Raw genomic sequence first — 18,460 nt, 5'->3', positions numbered from 1 at the left:
TCTACCATAATAAGACAATTGTTGTAAAATACAACCTTCTCTGCTTAAGCTAATTTTATATATACCTAATACTGTTTTGATTAAGTTAACTCTGAAAAAGAGTCGAGTTTTGATAAATATGTACATCATTTGCAACAAAAAATACATAAGCTATAACCCTGTTGCTACACCACAATGCACAAATAACAAAGACAAAATTTTGTTAAAATATACAATAATAAATGATTCACAGTGGTTCTTTTCTAAAGAAGCTCATGCAAATTCCACCCTTCACATATGGCGTCACCTTGTGGTGCTTTTGACTTCCTGCTCCACCTCTAATAGTAACAATTTACACACCTGGATACACCCACCTTATAAATGTTTTTATTGGGTAAGTGGGTTTGATTACAAGACATAATATACATGGCAAAAATAAAACATTGTGACTTTGAATGCTCACTTGTTTTCTTAGTTTAGATCACCTTGGTAGAAAAACTTTGTTTGAAAAAAAAACAACCTTAAGTGATTCTTCTACTCATAAATGTAACCGAGAAGATTATAATAGGGACATTCACATTATTTATGCTGTACAGTAATTCTCTCAAACCAATTCTGCTGCATTGTATACTTGTCGATACAAAGACTTTATATAAAGCTAGGAGAACTGAAGAACCTGAACGTAGTTTGAACACAGATCTCAGAGAATCAAAGTGAACCATCTCATAGTGAGCGGTACCAGTGGCACAGATACAAATGCTACTGTACATACATGTTACATGTAAGGCAAATGTGACTTGAGTGAGACTTGTTATATTTTTGTGTAGTGGCAGGTCCAGGAACCTTAGCTAGGACTGACATATGAATCATATACACTCACACACACAAAAAATATCATCAGTTTTTTGCCCATGCAATAAATCAGGAATTAATAAAAATTTCTCTTCGTCATTTGTCAAACGATTCTTCCGTTTTGCTAAAATGTCGAGCAAACTAGAAGCCAATGTTTGGCAATCGAGAAAAACTGATACTCTGATCACCCAAACCAATAAAAATGTGGTGGATGACATTCAGACAGAAATGTGGTGGAGCTTAAAGGAGAAAACAAACATATCTAACGTGGACTGAGACAGCTGGTTACATCTAATACAGACGTGGAGTAGAGTCTTATCCTCAAAACACACAAGTAAAAAACAATTAGCTAGTTTGGGAGGAAGAACCCATCGAATAAAATTATATAAATCAACACATGGTTTGATCAACTAAGGCAAAGATGTAGAGCCAAGTGAGAGGATGACCTGTTGCCATTTTCTGTCTTGATGAGGTGAGTCCAAGCGTTTGTTTCATTTGAGGTTTTTAATCTGCTGGTTTGTGTTGTGGATCTTGAGATCCATCTTGTCCACTTTGTTCATCAGAGAATCAATGGGATCGTCTTGCTCCTCAATCTCAGACTGGAGACCAAGTCCAAGGTTCTTCAGTCTTCTCAAGCCATCGGACATCTCGTCTAGGTCATCGACAAAGGACATGTAACATTAGTTATATTGCGGAACGACAGATTATTTAAAGGGATTTTGTTACAATATAACAAAACATGTAACACTAAACTCAGAATATACAGTACAATGCTATTTTGGATTTCCCAGTGTTTATAGTTATACATTTGAAACTTGTAGTAAATGACATTTATGTTATACAGCATTACAAAAACTATAATTACAATACATTACAGAATTAATAGAATTATAATCTAAACATGACAAAGGTGTCGATGCTATCTCATTAGGCCTCTCTTGTGATTGTATAATATAAAAATGCACAACCAAGTAGCAGTACAAGATATTTAAAATATAATTTTTTTGTTACCCAAGTTATTGTCGAGGGTCTGGTGAGCCTGTCTGAGGTGTCTGTTGTGAGGCTGTCTATTCTGGCTGGACGAGCTGTCGTCGACTGACTCAGCAGCTCCGAACGCTGGAACACAGAAATCAGACATGGTGGCAGCCGGTTTGTGGTACGGTTAGGTAATGCTGAGGTGCTTGTGCAAACTCTTACCTCCTGTATTCAACTTTATTAGGTTGGGGTGACTGGCTTCATATTTATCTTCATGCTGTCTGCTGCTGGACAGGGCATTCTGTAATCTGAGAAAGTCAAGACAAACATTTAAAGTACATGCAATGAAAAATACATTACAATTGCCATACAAGGTTTTCCCTGCAGCTGTTTCATCGAGCATGTTCTTGATTAAAACTTCTAGATAAAGTAGTAAGCCTTCTTCACACATTAAATCTGGATCTGTATAATAGGTTTGCTGTAGAAATCTCAACTACATAGATGTTATAAATGATGTGAACACATGTACTTTTAAATACATGTGTTGAGGTAATGGATGATAGATTACGAGGTAACGTTAGGCATATGTAATGGTGTTTGTTTGGTTGTAATTCATCAGACTTTATTTAATCATGATGAAAACTGACTGAAATTAGATGATTACAAGGGCAAAAGCAATGTAGAATGAAAATATAAAACATAATAATAAACATGATGACAATGACTTTTTAATTTCATCTACAAAGTCTCTCCTGTTATCACACACTCCTGTTTATACTGAATTAGAAGATTGGAGTTGTGCACGGCTTCTAAATTAGTTTAAGAGTTCATAATATAATCAAAAATAATTGGATAATATACAGCGATTTGATGCATACCTATTAAGAAAAGTAAATCGACAATAAACACCCTACTGACCCAGAGAAAGAAGAACTGAACATTACCCTCCGTTGGCCTGGTAGGTTTTTGTCTGCTCTGGCGGCGGCGGCGGCTTTGTCTCTGGCTTGCTCTTGAAGTAATTGACAAGGCCGCCCCACACACTCTTGATACTGGTAATGTGCCTCTCGCTGGTCTTCAGGTCCTGATCCATGCTGTCCAACATCTTGTCTGTCCTCCTCAGAGCCTCGCCCTGTCGCATCAGCTCCTGCAGAGACAAAGACACAAAGAGAGACAGACAGACACTCTTTCAGAAACAATGCCAATTCTTTGTGTTCCAGAGTGAAGCCGATTAGTTTAACATACCTCTGCTGTTTCCACCCCCATCTTCTCTGATTCATGGATGAGGCCGATGGAACGGTAACTGCTGTCCACAGCAGACTGAGCTGTACGCATCACTTCATGCTGGAGGTACCTCTGCCTCCTCTCCGATTCACTCATCCCGCTGTCACTGCCGTCCTCATCAAACCCTCTGCTTTTAGGCTTGAAACCTTCCACGTCATCATCATCATCATCTGCGAACGGGTTGTGGGACTTAGGGTAGGCCATCTGTGAAGCAAAGGCAAAATAATCTTAAGTGAAGGTCTGTGAGCCTTTTCAAGTGTTTATCTCACCATCATCTGTGGTCAGGAATGATCTTTCACACTCAGTAGTGAGTTTTGTTTCTGTTAATAGCTGCACAGAGGTTTGAAACCGACACAACATATTCTTGAAACAAATTAAACTATTAGTTGGCTGACAAGAGATTGAAAAATAAGTTTCAGTCAATTTGGGTACAACCTGACAAATTTGCCGGTTAAACCCGTTTCAAATAAATTATTGCATCAGCTGCTTAATACAATTTCAGATACTCACAAATAAAAACGTGTTTGTGTCTCTGGTCAGAGAAGAGGAAGAGAAGTACCACCTGCTGTCTTCGTGGGATCTTGTTTTTTTGCTTGTAGAGTTTCACAAACTATCTTAAATGTTTCACACTAATCATCGAACAACACTTTAAATAGAGAAACCCAAAATAATGAACAGTATTTTAACATATTGAGCCATGTTTCTTGTGCCTAAAGGGGTTGTTGGCTGGCTAGCCAGCCGCTAGCTGTCACCTAACGCTGTTACCACACCCGAAGCTCAACACGCAGCAGCACGTGTTCTGCTCACACGGTAGATTTACGCCTAAAATGTGACAATTAAAAAAAAAAAGAAGAAAGAAATAGGACCGATTAATTGAACAGACAAACCTTTGACCGTCGCAGCTGCAGATGTTGTTGCTGTGTCAGCTGACCGTCGGAGACTGAACGCTTCCTTATCGCGTTCGGTGACGTCACAACGCGCCGTCCCAACGGTAAATCCTGCGCAACACAAACAGCGATTCAGAAAGTCACTTATTAATCATAACGCTATTTTTTTTTTATTTTTATTTTTATTTTTTTACACAGCGTCTTGTTTACCCGTCGCGTTGGCAACAGCGGCATCGTTTAGTTATGTACGGGGGGGGGACGCCCGCTGTGAATTCACGACCTAACGCCGTAGTTGGATTTGTCCCCTCTGCGTTGCCGTACTGCGGCTTTCCCAGCGCCAGCTGCCGCTCGGCTGTTTCCTCTGCTCTCTGATTTGCGCTGGTTTGATGTCGGTGTAAACATGTCTGTAACGGGAGGTGGTACGAGAGGGTTTTATTTCAACACAGTCTTGTCGCTGGCCCGCTCTTTGGCCGCCCACCGTCCCGCGCCGGCCGAAAAGGTGAGGAAGTGCAGTGAGCTCCCCCAAAAAAACACACACATTTGTATGCAGCAGGTTTTTTTTTTGTTGTTCAGGGTGCAGCTCCGCTTCCGCACTGGCGGTGGCTTATGTTGAGCACCGCGGTGACAGTCGTCTGATAAGTCGTGTGTCCGTCCGTAGTCAGGAGTCACTAATTCCGCAGCATTTGCCCGAAACAAGAAGAAGAAGAAGAAGAGCGACGCGGAGGAAAGTGGCGTCGCCGCCTTTGAGGTGTCTGTTACTGCAGAGCAGTCGGGCTTGATCAGCACTGCAGTCAAACAGGTTCACAGAGATGAGCTCTTGTTTGCATTGCACACACTCACTAACCTGTTGCGGCCGGAGTTAGGACGATCAGCTCTATAAATAATAATAATAATAATAAAAACTGTCTTTTTTTGTAATACAGAAATATTAGTGAGTTTGTAATGACACATTTTTTTAAATTGGTGTAAAAAAAAAGGTAGGAAGACATCGTGGCAATTATCAGTACACTGTCATTTAAGTGTTGTAAAGCCCAGATCTGCTGCGGTGACTTGCTTGGCACCATGTCAAATATCATAAATAGCTGTATCTTCATACTTTGGTTCCCACCCTGGTAACAGTCAACTTTATTGATCCCGAGGAAGGAAATAGGCAGATAAGCCAGGAACATGTGTGTACTCATAAATGCGGGCAAATACAATTGTGCACTTTCCTGATATTCCCGGTATGACTCTGGCAAAGACCAGATCTGAATATTGGAACATGCACAATCACTTTCAAACCTGTCTTTAAATACAGCACACAAAAAAAGCTCAACATTTTGTATCTTTTCTAATGCTATAAATACCTACAGACAGAGACAGTGAGCTCTTGAGTAACATAAATCAAATAAATGGGCCTGATGTGTGCATATTGTCAGTCTGGGTTGTCAAATGTCCATTTTACAATGTTATTCTATTTGTGCTGTTTCAGGTCCAGAAGCTTCAATGTATGTGTCCGGTGGAAGTCCGTGGTGTGTTCACTCTCGATGTGCGCCGCAGAGATGCTGTAATTGCGCTGGCTGTGTTTCTGGTGGAATCTGGTTTACAGGTGGGTGTTGGTCTGTCAAACCTGGAGCTGCTAAACTTCGTTAATTTCAGGCTTTCGTGACAGTTACCGAATGATATGGTGCATGTAATATCCAAATATTACAGAATTGTGTGTTTTACATAGTGATGTAGCAGCATGATATATTTATAAAATATTCGTGTTATTTGTACCACTGATTACCCAGCCTCTTCACGATATCACCACGATAAGCTTATTCCCATAATCTGATTAAACTGGCGATTAGACATGCAGTTGACCATGTAAGCCTCTAACCTCATCACACTGAGACACAGCGTGGGAAGCTTCGAAACCATCTGACTGTGTAAAGATGCTAGCTTCACTTTTCAGTGTTAAAGTAATGATGTATGTTCTCTGACATATATTTGACTGTCAGATTTAACATTACCTCATAATTTTGATTTATTAATGCTTGTTAGGCAAACAAACGTGCTGGTCTGTGCTGCCAAGTGCAGCTGTTTGTGATGTAATGGCTTGTTTTTACTCTGGCAGCACAAAGACATACTTGTTTCCTACTTGCTGAGCCTATTGAGAGGGCTGCCGCAGGTCCAATGGATCGAAGAGAGCTTGGGAAAGAAAGGAAAGGGTAAGAGCAATCCTCTTATAGTGAGGCTTTTTGTTTTACAATGGCTTCTATTTATTTGTGGCAGCAATGCACTAAGTAGTATTTTTTTTGGCATTTTTATTCTCAGTACTGCCTTGAGATATATTAGGATTGGGTTTTTATCCAAAATGCCATGGGGAGCAGTGTCCATTTGTTTAGAGTAAAAATATATTGGTCAGATATGATATTGAAACAACGCATTGTGAGCTGCAGTTTGTCTGTTCCGCTACATAATCCTCTATTTTTCAGTGATTACTGTTTAAATAGCTTTTCATTGTTTGTGAAACAGGTTATCCTTCTTTTTCTTGGTGCACGCACTTCCGTGGCATTCAACTGTTCGTGTTTTCTGCTCTTCAGAATTTCTCCCGGTTGCAGAAAACTTCAGCTTCTGTTTAGTGACTCTTTTGGCAGATGTGGCTCAGAGGGACACAGACTCCCGACAAGAGGTCAGCTGAAAAAGTGAAGATGATACGTCACTCTTAGGTTAAGCTGCATTGCAGTTAAGTTCTAAGTTCTTTTGTCGACTGTTGTCCCCAACAGATCTTGAACACTATAATGGAGGTCATGCAGGCATTACAGGACATGTGCCAAACACCTGATAATCATGACAAAGGTATACACACGAATGCAACACTATATGACATCAACCCTCAAAATGAAAAACCCTCATAGCCGCTCTCTCGTCTGCAGTCTTCCTGTGCAGGTATATTGTCCCCACCCTTCTCGGCATGACTCGAGCATTCGGCCGCTACAGCAACACAAACGAAGCCCTGTTGTCCAAGTTGTTCCCCAAAGATTCGCCCCAGGTCCGCTGCGTCACAGAGGAAACGGAGGGTGTGCGCCGCAGATCCTTCAATGACTTCCGTTCTATTCTGCCGTCCTCACTGCTCACAGTGTGCCAGAGTGACACTCTGCGCAGACGCACCGGGACAAACCTGGATTCCTCTGCGCAGGTCGGTCTACGTTGCCAGAGACACTAGAGTTTTATGAGTTGAGAAGAAAAAGGAGGCGTCTGCAGAGCTTCACTGTTTTTAATGAACGTCTTGTACTTGGTTAGTAATCAAAGAAATGTTGTGTCATAGAGCTGCACAGATCCAGGAGGCCACTCACCCTGCTCTCCTACAGCCTCTGGTCCACAGTACTTTGAAGGTAAAGGGCAATAAAAACAAGCTGCTTTGATCTCATTGGTGTTTGAACCTTCATCCATCATCTCAGCCAGGCTTATCCTTGTCAGCTGTCATTATTATGCAACATCTAGTTACTTGCATATTTGCATAGTTATCGGGATAAACTGCAGGTATGTCTCACATATTGTTATACTGCAGTAATGCATACAGTAAAAAATTGTTACTCATTCATCTTGTGTTTGCCCTTCTCTACAGTTTTAAATGATCACTTGTCTTTATATACAGTACATGCTCAGTTAGGGCAGTTTCTTACTATAAAAGCACAGAACCTGTCGTCCTTAGGCCTGTGTGTGCCTTTTGTGACATCATATCTAACCCTGTTGATGCAGAGTCATTGTGTTGAAAGTGTTAGCAGTGCAGCCTGACTGTTGTTAGTGGCCAAACTTAGATTTTTGTTATATTTAACTGAGATATTTCAGCTGCCTTTGATGGCTGCCTCTTACATTTGAGTCATCATTCCACCTTCGTATTCTGTAGTCATACAGGAAGTAATTCAATATAGACACAGATATAATAAGCCATTTTCTTTATTTTATGTAATTAGAATACTAAGCCCCGTGAAGGAACCAGTCATATACTGTCCTACTCGCTGCATGCTTTTTATGTCTTCTGGTCTCTTTGGTTACAGGTGCCTATCTTCCAGACAGCAGCACAGTAGACCCCGACTACTATTTCTCCACAGTCAGTTCCAGTTTCTCGATGTCTCCTCTCTTCATGGGAGCAGGAGAAAACGAGGTGGAGGTGCCTGTTGATCTGCTCCGACAGCTCCTTAGCATGGTGCAGTAGACTATCACTCGTTTGCCAAGATACTTCTTCTGTTGCTTCCCATCCTGTATATGTATCATGAATCCATACCAGTGGTTGTTTGTGTTGTTGAAACAGGTGAAGAAGTTTGTTTCCGAATCTTTTCTGAAAACCCTGGACGCTACAGTGACAGAAGTCTCAGAGGTAACTATATCACCATAGCAAAGAAATTGTAAATGGTAAATGCAAATTTCAATACAGGCTGTTATCACTTAAATAATCTTGTCTGTCATTGTCTCTTCTGTTTGTTGTTAAGTCTAATCCTGGAATCAACCTCTATTACAAAACCTTCAGTGACCCTCTCTATGTGTGTGTGTTCAAAATGCTGCGGGACACACTGTACTACATGAAAGGTAACGCTTCATATACAGCTTATTTATTATGCATTAAACCCTAACAGCCTTGCGATCGCTCTTGTTCAGTTTTCCAGTCCATTACATGTACCGCTTTGTCAAATGTTCATGCTGTCCTCCTGTTTTTAAGCCTTGCAGCCGACATTTGTACGAGAAGTGCACGACTTTGTACTGGAGCAGTTCAGCAGCAGTCAGTCAGAGCTGCAGCGGGTACTTCATGACACGGGGGGGTTGTCGGGGGAACAAAGCCCCCTCAAGCTTCGTTGCCAAGCCAACGCTGCCTGCGTGGACCTCATGGTGTGGGCCGTCAAAGATGAGCAAGGTAATCAATCGTAGCGGAGAGTGAGCAGCGCAGTGTGTTTAGACATCACCATCAGAGGGATGCTGGATGTTAGTTTGAGCTGGTTGTATCACTTTTCCTTCCCTGGTGTTTTTTTATCTTATTTTTTTAGGAGCTGAGAATTTGTGCACCAAACTGTCAGAGAAGCTGCAGTCCAAAACCTCCAGTAAAGTCATCATTGCTCATATGCCCCTGCTCATCTGTTGCCTACAGGTATGATACTAAATGATAGAAAGACTACTGACATATTAGCTCAAATAAAACAGATTTTTCACAAGTTAGTGGTCCTGGGATGGAAGCTTGTTACTTGTCCGGGTTTTAGAAGCTGACCCTGGCCATTATTTTCTGTTATTCATTGCGCATCAATTTATTTTCTCTGACTGTCTTTTCCTCTGTTTCAGGGCCTGGGCCGTCTGTGTGAGAGTTTTCCAGTAGTCGCTCACTCTGCCACAACCTCTCTCAGGGATTTCCTGGTGGTTCCTTCCCCTGTCCTTATAAAGCTTTACAAGTATCACAACCAGTACAGCACAGGTATATACTGTATATACTAACTAATCCAAATTCAGCCGGGGGCTCAACACTCCCATATCTATCAGCATGCGTGCCTTTGTAATAACATACACCACAGCTTATAATAAGGATATTGTTCAGGATATATTGCAAATAAATGTAGTTTGAGTCTGTAATTTGTTGTAAGACCTCACAGAAAGAGTGCTCACAATGTTAAATCCTGATTAATTGCAGCATTAGTTCTTGTAACTTAGTCGAGGTTAATCTGAAACTGCCTATCGATGGATGAAGTTTTTAAATGAAACGGGTTTTCAATCAAAAGGCATATTTCTCGTTGTATTTCACCACTGAAACAAAAAACTGTCCTAAAAATGTGAAAATATTTACAATTCGTCCAGCTTATCCAGAGCACAGCACACATGATCAGAAGAAAGGAGACAAGAGTGCTGTGGCTGATAATACAAAGACCAACATACAGTTCATCAATAGCAGTGTCAGTGTCAGATCTGGCTCTCATTCGTAATTGATCTGAACAGATACAGATACAGACAATTGATAATGCAATTTAGGTTACTGATTTTTTTTTTTTTTTTCTTCTGTTCTGTCCCCCTGAGTGCTGCTTTTTAATAGATCAGCTGCTCATCTGTGAATGTATAAAACATGCTCTGTAGATTTGGCTCTACACTCAGATCTTTCTCTTTTTTTCTGTGTAAATTCTTTATTTTATACAAGATTTGATATTGTATTCTTTTTGTATTGAGTGTCTGTCCTTGTGCTATCTTCACTTCTTTTTTTTTTTAAGGCACAGGAGAAATCAGGATAAACGTGACCAATGAGCATTCTCAGGCCACCTTCAACATCCTGTCAAACAGGAAAGACCAGCCCTCCATGTACGAGCAGCTCAGAGACATTTCCATTGACAACATCTGCAGGTTAGATATAAACACACTGCAGTCACGCATGCATTTTGTGTAAATATTAATTTGTAATCTTTGTATGTCTCTTCTCTCAGATGTCTGAAAGCTGGTTTGACGATGGACCATGTGATAGTAGAGGCCTTTCTGGCCAGTCTGTCCAACCGTCTGTACATTTCACAGGAGAATGATAAGTGAGCACCATTTCTAGTTGAAAAATGCTCTACATTTATTCTTGTAGTCACCCAGATTTCTTTTTCAAGTCATTGACACCAATGAACTGCTTTAAAAATATAACTTGTCTTCCTGCCAGGGATGCTCATCTAATTCCAGATCACACCATCCGATCACTGGGCCACATTGCAGTAGCTCTGAGAGACACTCCAAAAGTCATGGAGCACATCTTACAAATCCTTCAACAAAAGTTCTGCCAGCCTCCGTCACCGCTGGATGTACTCATTGTAGATCAGCTTGGCTGTATGGTCATTACAGGAAATGTAAGCCACAGTAATTACACATTTGTAGAGTAGCATGCCTCCATTATTTGATGTATTTATGGTTGGTAGGGGACATAAGGAAAGTACTTCACTACCAGGGGTGTGTTCAGAAGTATAAACTAGGGCTGTAGTTGGAAAAGAAATGCAGATTTTCTTTGTTCAAAACAAAAAAGTTATTACTGTTGCTGGAAGAGAACCAAAGTAACCCCTCTCCTTATTCCAGAGGGGCTGACACATTGTAATTACTATAAACTTGATGGCTGCTGTTTACTTGCTCAGTTCACTGTGCATTAAGAATAGATCCAGTATTTCAGTTGACACACCACAGGAGGGCAATGGTGTGTTTCTGACAGCCAGCCAGCCCAGAATGTGATAGGCTACAATTAACAAAGTACCAAGAATTGATCCGAGCAAATGCTTGCTTATACAGATCACTTAGAAAAATGCCTTGCTCAGTCCTGATATAAATCCTGTGCATTTGCCCTGGTTATTCCTAATAATGTTTTTTTTAGGTTGTGAGAAGCATAATTTTCTTACTCCATGTCTTTTTGTCATGTAGCAATACATCTATCAGGAGGTGTGGAATCTGTTCCAGCAGATCAGCGTGAAAGCCAGCTCAGTGGTCTACTCGGCCACCAAAGACTACAGAGATCATGGTTACAGGTCAGCATCTGCTGTTCAGTTATCATAATATTAGTAGTTGCTTAAAAGGAGACAGTGCCGTCGGGAGAATGTTGATAATGGTTAATCATGCTCACTGCTATTCAATGGTGAACAGTAGACCTTAATGGTGATGTAAATGCCCATCATCTTTCACATTGGTGAATTCAGTTATATTTGATTAGTATCGCATACATGAATGTATACATGGAGTGTACATGTGTTTAACTGTTCCCTCCATCTATGCTATCCTTTTCCCCTCAAGGCACTGCTCTCTGGCAGTGATAAACGCTCTGGCCAACATTGCAGCCAACCTGCAGGGGGAGCAGCTGGTGGATGAACTGATGGTGAACCTTTTAGAACTGTTTGTCCAACTTGGTCTGGAGGGAAAGAGAGCCAGTGAGAGGGCCTCAGACAAGGGGCCCACCCTGAAGGTACGTGGTCCCATTAAGAAACATCAGAACACAACAGGAAATTGATATCAGCCACGTTGGTTAATTGTTAATGGCTCCTTATCTTCCTAGGCATCAAGTAGTGCCGGAAATCTTGGCGTCCTTATCCCAGTGATTGCTGTGGTGAGTTTTAAGATACAGTTTACGTTCATGTGCTGCAAGTATTTGTGTTAAAATACCCACACAGATACTCATGTAGATCTCCCAGCTGTGCTCTGAGTTCTTGCACATGAATCCAGAGTGTTGGTTAGATTTTAACTCTATGGACAAATATTTACCCAGTCAGCTGCAATATTTGTATTACCGGTTAACCGCTGAATGCTTTTGCATTTTTACATCTATTTTTTCTTAAAAGATACATTTTAAGCCAACAGTAATAGAATAGTACAATGTATTCATTATATGTTGTGTGTTTACTAAGTGTCTTATTTTTCTTTGTTTTAACATATTAATAGTTTTAAGTTAGTTACCATAGTAGGTAATTAAATATTAAGGCAACATATTTTTAATTAACTCTCCCTTTGTAAAAAAAAAAAAATAAGAATGTAATGTAGCAAGTTTTATTGACATTTTTTTTTGTCTGTTTTATAGTACTGTTATATTTAGTTTTATTATGCCATTTATTTGTTCATCCATTTTCTTCATGAAATTATTACCTTATGGCAATATAGTAACAACAGTTATGTTGTTTTTTTCAGCACAGTTCTCCATTTGCCCTATTGCAACAGATAAAACATTAACAGACAGATAACGAGCATCGTTTGAGTCACTCGCATAGACTCAGCTCTATGAAAGAGAAGTTTGAATGTTCAGTAAGAGACAACACAAAGACTCATTACTTGATTTTACCTTTACATATTGTAAACTCAGTAACATGTCTGCGGTTCAGTAAAATGTAGTTGGACATTGTAACCGAACACGTAACTTGTCATGAATATCTTAGCTGTTTAGCTCTGAGAGGGATTGACCACTCGACCCATGAACACAAGGCAGTCAGTGCGGTGCTCGTAGATCAGGAAGACGAAAGGATGATCCACAGTGAAGCGAATCTGAGAGGAGAGTGGCATGAAGCCCACCTGGGTCAGAGCCGCGGCTTCTGTCCCCTCTTCATTCACTGTGATGGTTCCCTGGTGCTTCAGCTGCAGAGGGAGAGATGAATGTGTCTGTCAGTTTGATAAGGCAGATATAGTGGGCATTATTTATTGCTGTTGATAAGGAGTCTAAATGACTTAATGACTCAGACTTTTATTTCAATGTTTGCCTTTCGTGTGGTTATTTCTTGGTAAAGTCATGACGGATTTAGTCAAACTCACCCAGTTCATGGCAACCTTTTCAGACGTCATTCCAGTGAAATCCCCACTCTCCTTGAACAAGTCAGTGAGGCCCATCGCCTTCAAATTTTCAATCAAGTCATAGTTTTGCTCTAGTTGAAACCGAGGTAACACAACCTCACGAGTCCTGAGGGTACAGAAAATCCACAATTTTACCCAAACCATGAACTCTAACGGAGCCTCCATTGCATTTTATTATTGACATTGTCCTCGCTCTGCTTTTCATTTGTTTGTTGGGAGAAAGCTGCTGACCTGTTGGTCATGTTTTTGAGCCACTTGTTGATGACGGTGGGTGAGAGCTCCTGCTCCAAAGTCCTCATGCCAGTGATCTTCCTCGGCAGAGCGATGAGCATGCTGATGTTTCCTGTGTACGGGAGCTGAAAATGAGAAAGTTTACAACATTATTAGGCTGCTCAGTTGACTTGTTTATGTGTGTACGCGTGTTTGTCAAGAAATTCTTGTTGAAAAAGCTGGCCACTTGTCAGCTTCAAAATCATTGAGGTCGCCCACCTGTAGGATGTCACAGTCTAGTTCGTGGTCGGCAGCAGCCAGATAGTTCCCTTTGTTGGTCATCATTGGCACACGCACGTTTATCTTTTCAGTAACCCGGAAGTTCCGATAGTGAGTCATTTCTTTAGGGAATTTCTGTTCCCATGTACCTGTTTATACAAACAAATAAATCCAAACAGTCATATTGAAATCGTGGAAATCTTTTAAATGTAAAGGGGGGGGGGGTCTTTTTTCTACTCACCTTTGAAGTACAGGTAGTTGAGTAGCATCAGAACCATATTTGGATCCACACTCTTCAGCGGTTCCCTGATCAGGCCTTTAGTCAACTTTTGTATGCGACGGTTGGCCTTGTCCAGAAAGGATGGGTCTCTGAAGTCAACCGACTGCGGCTCTGCAAAATAATAAGCCTTTGTTTCTGCACGGAAGGCATCTTTCACCGAGATATCCTTCTTTATGTAGACATCGTTTACTGAGCGTAGCGTGTAACCAAAGTTCCTTCTGAAGAGCCTGTGCGTCAGCTTCCTGAAAAGCTTGTGCACTGTTGTGTTGTCATAGTGATGGCTGGCATTGACAAACTCGGCGAATCCCAGAGCTTTGTATATCTGATCATGAGTTCCAGGTCCTGCCCCCAAAGACATCATCCCCATAGCAATGGAGATCCCAGCAGGTGCGAGCAGGATGTTGTCAGTCTGGTTGACATCGTTCCGAAGACTCCGATAGAGGTTAAAACCAAAATGGGCGTTCACTACGTTGAGGCGCTGGAGGCGAGACCGACCGTGGAACAGTCGGAGGAGTCTGGCACGGCGAATCTTCGGGTCCGAGGGTTCGGCAAAAATGTCGATGTCTGGGGCTGGTGTGGCAATCTCATCGATCTCATCTCCTTCACTGGAAAACAATCATAAATTCATCATTTAATCATTTAAACACTCAAAAGAACAATAACTCTGGCTGTTTTAGTGTTTCATTTTTAAACTTTTGATTACACATATTTCTTAATAGCTGTAACTATTTATGTGTTACTGTATATGTACACTATATACATGTATCACCAACAGTGCTAAGAAAAATGCCACCAACACAAATATATAAATGTTACGTTCTGTCTTGTTCTTGTTAAGGCCTAACCTATGCAAGTATTTTTACTTCATTACTTTACACTTCTTTTCTTAACAATACATTTTATATAATTCACCACTAGTAAAAATGTATAAAATAAAACGTACATGTAGTCGTCACTGCCTGCAGCCAGGATCTTATCAAAATCAATATAATCTTCATCATCAAAGCCATCAAAAAGGAGGTCATTAGTGACAGTGTTCTCTTTGTGAAACTCCAAGGGGATGGCCTCGATATCCACTGCATCACCCGGTTCAAAGCCTCGGGTGTCCGGTTTAGGGTCAGTGAAGTGAGTGCTGAGTTCTTTGATCCCAGCCAGGGATGGACTGGCCAGCAGACAGGCCACAGAGATGACAGTGATGACCCACATCCTGAAGAATGAGACAGAGGGAACATACATTCAGTATGAACTAGTTAATGCTTGTAGATTTGATTAAATTACATTTTAATTAATCTGTAGCTGCAAGATAATGTCTTCATGGTTTAATAATACAAAAGGTTTACACTAAGGTATTTTAACAACAGTCTCAGTCTGTCAAATGACTTACCTTCACTGTGTGCTGATGGGAAGTGCTCTGCTTGTGTTTGTCAGACTAGGAGCAAAGAATTGAATACAAAACTGAACTTTGATGTGGGCTTCTCCTGAACAAATAGACCAGATCAAACAGACCAACAAGTCCTGTGACTGACTAAAATCTTTAACTCTTCACAATTCAGTTCATCTGTAAAGAAAATTTGGTATTGATTAACAATTAAAGGCCTCGTAGTCTGGTATTATGTTTTGGAGCCGTTTGTTTATATTATTTGTATAACTTTATTTTACTGGTGTGCAGTGTCCAAAACGATTTTAGCTGATTGTATTCAAAGTAATTTCCATTTTGCCCTTAAACAGTGTGTGGTACTTGGTGTAATACAGCATTAATCAGTCTACATTTTTTACCCTTTTTATTGTCTGTTTTTCTGACTCAGTTGACCAGGCGTCTTCCGCCAATCAAAGAGGCGAAGCCCCGCCTCCAGAAACTGTTCAGGGACTTCTGGTTGTACTCTGTGGTCATGGGTTTTGCTGTGGAAGGATCAGGTGAGCAAGGAATGAAGTAATAATAAAGGTTTTTTTTTAATATATCATATAACCTGAAAGGGAGCTGATATTTGAAACTTGATGATCTGAGTTTGCTTTATTGGCCAATAACTTCCCCAAATCACATGACAAATCTTACCTGTTCTGTTGTGATGTTTTGAAACTTAGCTGTGACCTGTGAAGTTTTGAAATACCAAAGTGGTTACTGCCTTTATTTGTTGATCATTGACTCTATGTTTTCTCAGATTTGTGTGCCCTGACTATTGAAAGAAGAAGAGTTAAAAGAGGTTATGATAGTGTTGTGAATGTACCTTCAAGTAATTGCAGAGATTTCACACTTAGTGGGGAAATTAAAATATTTTATTATTTGTTAAGATAAAGACAGATCTATGGCTTCTTCAGTCATCATTAAATACAATCAAAAACATATTTTGTAGTGGTAGTTCATAGGTTTGATAACCTATTCAGAGATATTAACATATCAACATGCGCCTGCATTTCTGGATATGTTTTTTCCTTTCAGGTCTTTGGCCAGAGGAGTGGTATGAAGGTGTTTGTGAGATTGCCACCACGTCTCCTCTTCTCACCTTCCCCAGTGGAGAACCTCTTCGCTCCGAACTGCAGTACAACTCGGCTCTGAAAAATGACACCGTGACACCGGTACACTCCTCCAAATCTAGTTATTTGTTTCTTGCATTGTGGAAGTTCAAAAACTTGTGAAAATAGCAACACCAGGTCTAATTGTTAGATTGTCAATGTCTGTCCTCCAGGCTGAGCTGAGTGAGCTGCGGACAACCATCAGCAATCTCCTCGACCCGCCTCCTGAAGGATCTGCCCTCATCAACAAGCTTGACTTCGCCATGTCCACATACCTGCTCTCAGTCTACCGATTAGAGTACATGAGGTCAGCTCCATTGCGATTACAAAATCGGCTTACATTTCTCATCTTTTGTCACCACGGACTCTTTAATAAAGTGAGGTCAGAGTGTGTAACCCTTTCTCTTGTGGTTTTGTTTGAATGTTCAACTCTTTCTCTTGTACTCTCTCAGGATGCTGCGATCCAATGACCCGGACAGGTTCCAGGTTATGTTTCGATACTTTGAAGACAAAGCCATCCAGAAAGACAAATCTGGTGAGGGCTTTATACTTGTTCCCTTTGGCAACCCTGTTCTTCAATGTATGTAATTAATTTTCTCAAATTCCCTTTTTGTTTTTGAAGGTATGATGCAGTGCATTATTTGTGTTGGCGATAAGGTATTTGATGTCTTCCTCCAGATGATGGCTGATAAGGTTCGTAGAATTGTTTCCTCAAAAACTAGCAAGCAATATCAGAGGCTCTGGACATTTTACTGAGCACAGATTTTATTCTTGCCACTGGATAAAAATACTGATACTGATAAAAAAAATCAGTATATTTCTAATGTTTTCAGCCAAAGACCAAAGGGCATGAGGAGGAACTAGAGCGACACGCCCAGTTCTTGTTGATTAATTTTAACCACACCCACAAGAGAATTCGCAGAGTGGCAGACAAATACCTCTCTGGTCTGGCTGAGACGTGAGTAGTAATTAATCTATTAGCTTGTCTGCTTCCTTTTTGTTCATCCCTTTATATATGTATTGTTATCACCCTCTATCGCCACTAGATTCCCTCATCTGCTTTGGAGTGGTCGTGTGTTGAAGACCATGTTGGATATTTTACAGACTCTCTCTCTGTCACTAAGTGCTGTAAGTATCAGGAGAGGCCTGGTGTGAATGAAAAATTGCCAGGTTGTTGGTTTAAATCCCAACAATGCGCAAGATAATATGGAGTTAGCAAGTCTTTACACAATGTATTTTGTGGTGGAAAAAAACAGAGCTTTATTTATTATTGTTTGAATGTTTAACCTCAGGGAAGTGTTTGAATAAATAAACTTCAGTTGCACCAAATTTCTTCTGCGTTAATTCAGGACGTTCATAAGGATCAACCATACTATGATATCCCAGACACCCCATACAGGATCACTGTTCCTGACACATATGAAGCCCGAGAGGTGAGTTTGGATTGGATTTACACGTATGACCACTAGGGGACAGCACAGTATTGGTTTTAAACGCTGTCGTCATAGTTAGTCTAAATTCATTTTGAGTTTTGGAAGCTAAATGAAACTGTGTTGTAATGATTTTGACAAAAAAAATAATTGAACTGTTGGTCAGATTTAAAGTTTTTATGTTATTCTAAAAAAAAAAAATCAAAAAAGAGCAGGCCTAATTTTAGCTTTTTTGTGCAAGGATATATTTTATTATAACTGAATGCTCAGCTCTCCTGCCCCTCATGAAGTAATTTAATGCCCTTATTTCCTCTTAGAGCATAGTAAAGGACTTTGCTGCTCGCTGTGGTGAGATCCTGAAGGAGGCAATGAAATGGGCTCCTTCAGTCACAAAGTCCCACTTACAGGTCAGTGTCTTTACATTTGCGTGTAATGAATGGCCAACAGAGATTAAACAAATGTAGTAAGTGCAGTTGTAGCTACTATTACCTCCTTAA

General features: G+C 40.5%; 3 protein-coding genes across 5 annotated transcripts in view; 1 reads left to right on the top strand and 2 right to left on the bottom strand.

Annotated features, from left to right (window-relative positions):
- Positions 1–350: 350 nt before the first annotated feature.
- Positions 351–4,223, bottom strand: snap29 (synaptosome associated protein 29). 2 transcript variants are annotated; one of them, XM_069139127.1, is made up of 7 exons: positions 4,185–4,223; positions 3,975–4,085; positions 3,049–3,291; positions 2,751–2,950; positions 2,029–2,114; positions 1,843–1,947; positions 351–1,483 (listed from the first exon to the last, which is right to left on the bottom strand). In XM_069139127.1, the coding sequence occupies exons 1-7, from the start codon at positions 4,206–4,208 to the stop codon at positions 1,323–1,325; spliced, it is 930 nt and encodes a 309-aa protein (XP_068995228.1). In that variant the 5' UTR covers positions 4,209–4,223; the 3' UTR covers positions 351–1,322. The 2 variants fall into 2 exon arrangements, with proteins under 2 accessions (XP_068995228.1, XP_068995229.1); XM_069139128.1 differs by lacking the exons at positions 3,975–4,085; positions 4,185–4,223 and adding an exon at positions 3,598–3,926.
- Positions 4,130–18,460, top strand: part of pi4kab (phosphatidylinositol 4-kinase, catalytic, alpha b) — a 28,087-nt gene continuing 13,756 nt past the window's right edge. The window contains exons 1-28 of one of the 2 annotated variants that reach the window (XM_069139125.1): positions 4,130–4,473; positions 5,446–5,562; positions 6,073–6,166; positions 6,542–6,630; positions 6,725–6,797; positions 6,875–7,137; positions 7,267–7,333; positions 8,000–8,148; positions 8,254–8,319; positions 8,432–8,528; positions 8,659–8,850; positions 8,981–9,081; positions 9,270–9,399; positions 10,181–10,310; positions 10,391–10,486; positions 10,606–10,789; positions 11,349–11,452; positions 11,715–11,883; positions 11,974–12,024; positions 15,828–15,936; positions 16,460–16,596; positions 16,707–16,840; positions 16,986–17,068; positions 17,156–17,226; positions 17,367–17,491; positions 17,580–17,661; positions 17,883–17,966; positions 18,281–18,370. In XM_069139125.1, coding sequence (XP_068995226.1) covers positions 4,375–4,473; positions 5,446–5,562; positions 6,073–6,166; positions 6,542–6,630; positions 6,725–6,797; positions 6,875–7,137; positions 7,267–7,333; positions 8,000–8,148; positions 8,254–8,319; positions 8,432–8,528; positions 8,659–8,850; positions 8,981–9,081; positions 9,270–9,399; positions 10,181–10,310; positions 10,391–10,486; positions 10,606–10,789; positions 11,349–11,452; positions 11,715–11,883; positions 11,974–12,024; positions 15,828–15,936; positions 16,460–16,596; positions 16,707–16,840; positions 16,986–17,068; positions 17,156–17,226; positions 17,367–17,491; positions 17,580–17,661; positions 17,883–17,966; positions 18,281–18,370 — 3,186 coding nt within the window. In that variant the 5' untranslated portion in view covers positions 4,130–4,374. The remainder of the gene's footprint in view (positions 4,474–5,445; positions 5,563–6,072; positions 6,167–6,541; positions 6,631–6,724; positions 6,798–6,874; positions 7,138–7,266; positions 7,334–7,999; positions 8,149–8,253; positions 8,320–8,431; positions 8,529–8,658; positions 8,851–8,980; positions 9,082–9,269; positions 9,400–10,180; positions 10,311–10,390; positions 10,487–10,605; positions 10,790–11,348; positions 11,453–11,714; positions 11,884–11,973; positions 12,025–15,827; positions 15,937–16,459; positions 16,597–16,706; positions 16,841–16,985; positions 17,069–17,155; positions 17,227–17,366; positions 17,492–17,579; positions 17,662–17,882; positions 17,967–18,280; positions 18,371–18,460) is intronic. The other variant, XM_069139126.1, reaches the window with a different exon arrangement.
- serpind1 (serpin peptidase inhibitor, clade D (heparin cofactor), member 1) lies at positions 12,729–15,467 on the bottom strand. Its single transcript, XM_069139100.1, has 7 exons — positions 15,407–15,467; positions 14,966–15,229; positions 13,984–14,627; positions 13,743–13,891; positions 13,485–13,609; positions 13,215–13,359; positions 12,729–13,040 (listed from the first exon to the last, which is right to left on the bottom strand). The coding sequence occupies exons 2-7, from the start codon at positions 15,226–15,228 to the stop codon at positions 12,849–12,851; spliced, it is 1,518 nt and encodes a 505-aa protein (XP_068995201.1). The 5' UTR covers position 15,229; positions 15,407–15,467; the 3' UTR covers positions 12,729–12,848.

Source organism: Embiotoca jacksoni, unplaced genomic scaffold, assembly GCF_022577435.1.
Source record: "Embiotoca jacksoni isolate LCO1_2020_lvr unplaced genomic scaffold, fEmbJac1.0.p SCAF_8, whole genome shotgun sequence".
Lineage (NCBI taxonomy): Eukaryota > Metazoa > Chordata > Actinopteri > Embiotocidae > Embiotoca > Embiotoca jacksoni.
The sequence above is the reverse complement of the archived record's forward strand: the minus strand, read 5'-3'. Positions and strand labels throughout refer to the sequence as shown.

What these genes read in the sequence shown, in the direction of transcription:
- snap29 (XM_069139127.1), bottom strand. Translation starts at nt 4,208, where the DNA reads ATGCCGCTGTTGCCAACGCGACGG. An exon ending in TGCAGCTGCGACGGTCAAAG is followed by an intron (nt 3,292 to 3,974) that starts GTTTGTCTGTTC and finishes TTTGCTTCACAG; the next exon opens with ATGGCCTACCCTAAGTCCCA. An exon ending in TGGGGGTGGAAACAGCAGAG is followed by an intron (nt 2,951 to 3,048) that starts GTATGTTAAACT and finishes TTGTCTCTGCAG; the next exon opens with GAGCTGATGCGACAGGGCGA.
- serpind1 (XM_069139100.1), bottom strand. Translation starts at nt 15,228, where the DNA reads ATGTGGGTCATCACTGTCATCTCTGTGGCCTGTCTGCTGGCCAGTCCA. An exon ending in GCAGGCAGTGACGACTACAT is followed by an intron (nt 14,628 to 14,965) that starts GTACGTTTTATT and finishes ATTGTTTTCCAG; the next exon opens with TGAAGGAGATGAGATCGATG. An exon ending in CTCAAAAACATGACCAACAG is followed by an intron (nt 13,360 to 13,484) that starts GTCAGCAGCTTT and finishes CTGTACCCTCAG; the next exon opens with GACTCGTGAGGTTGTGTTAC.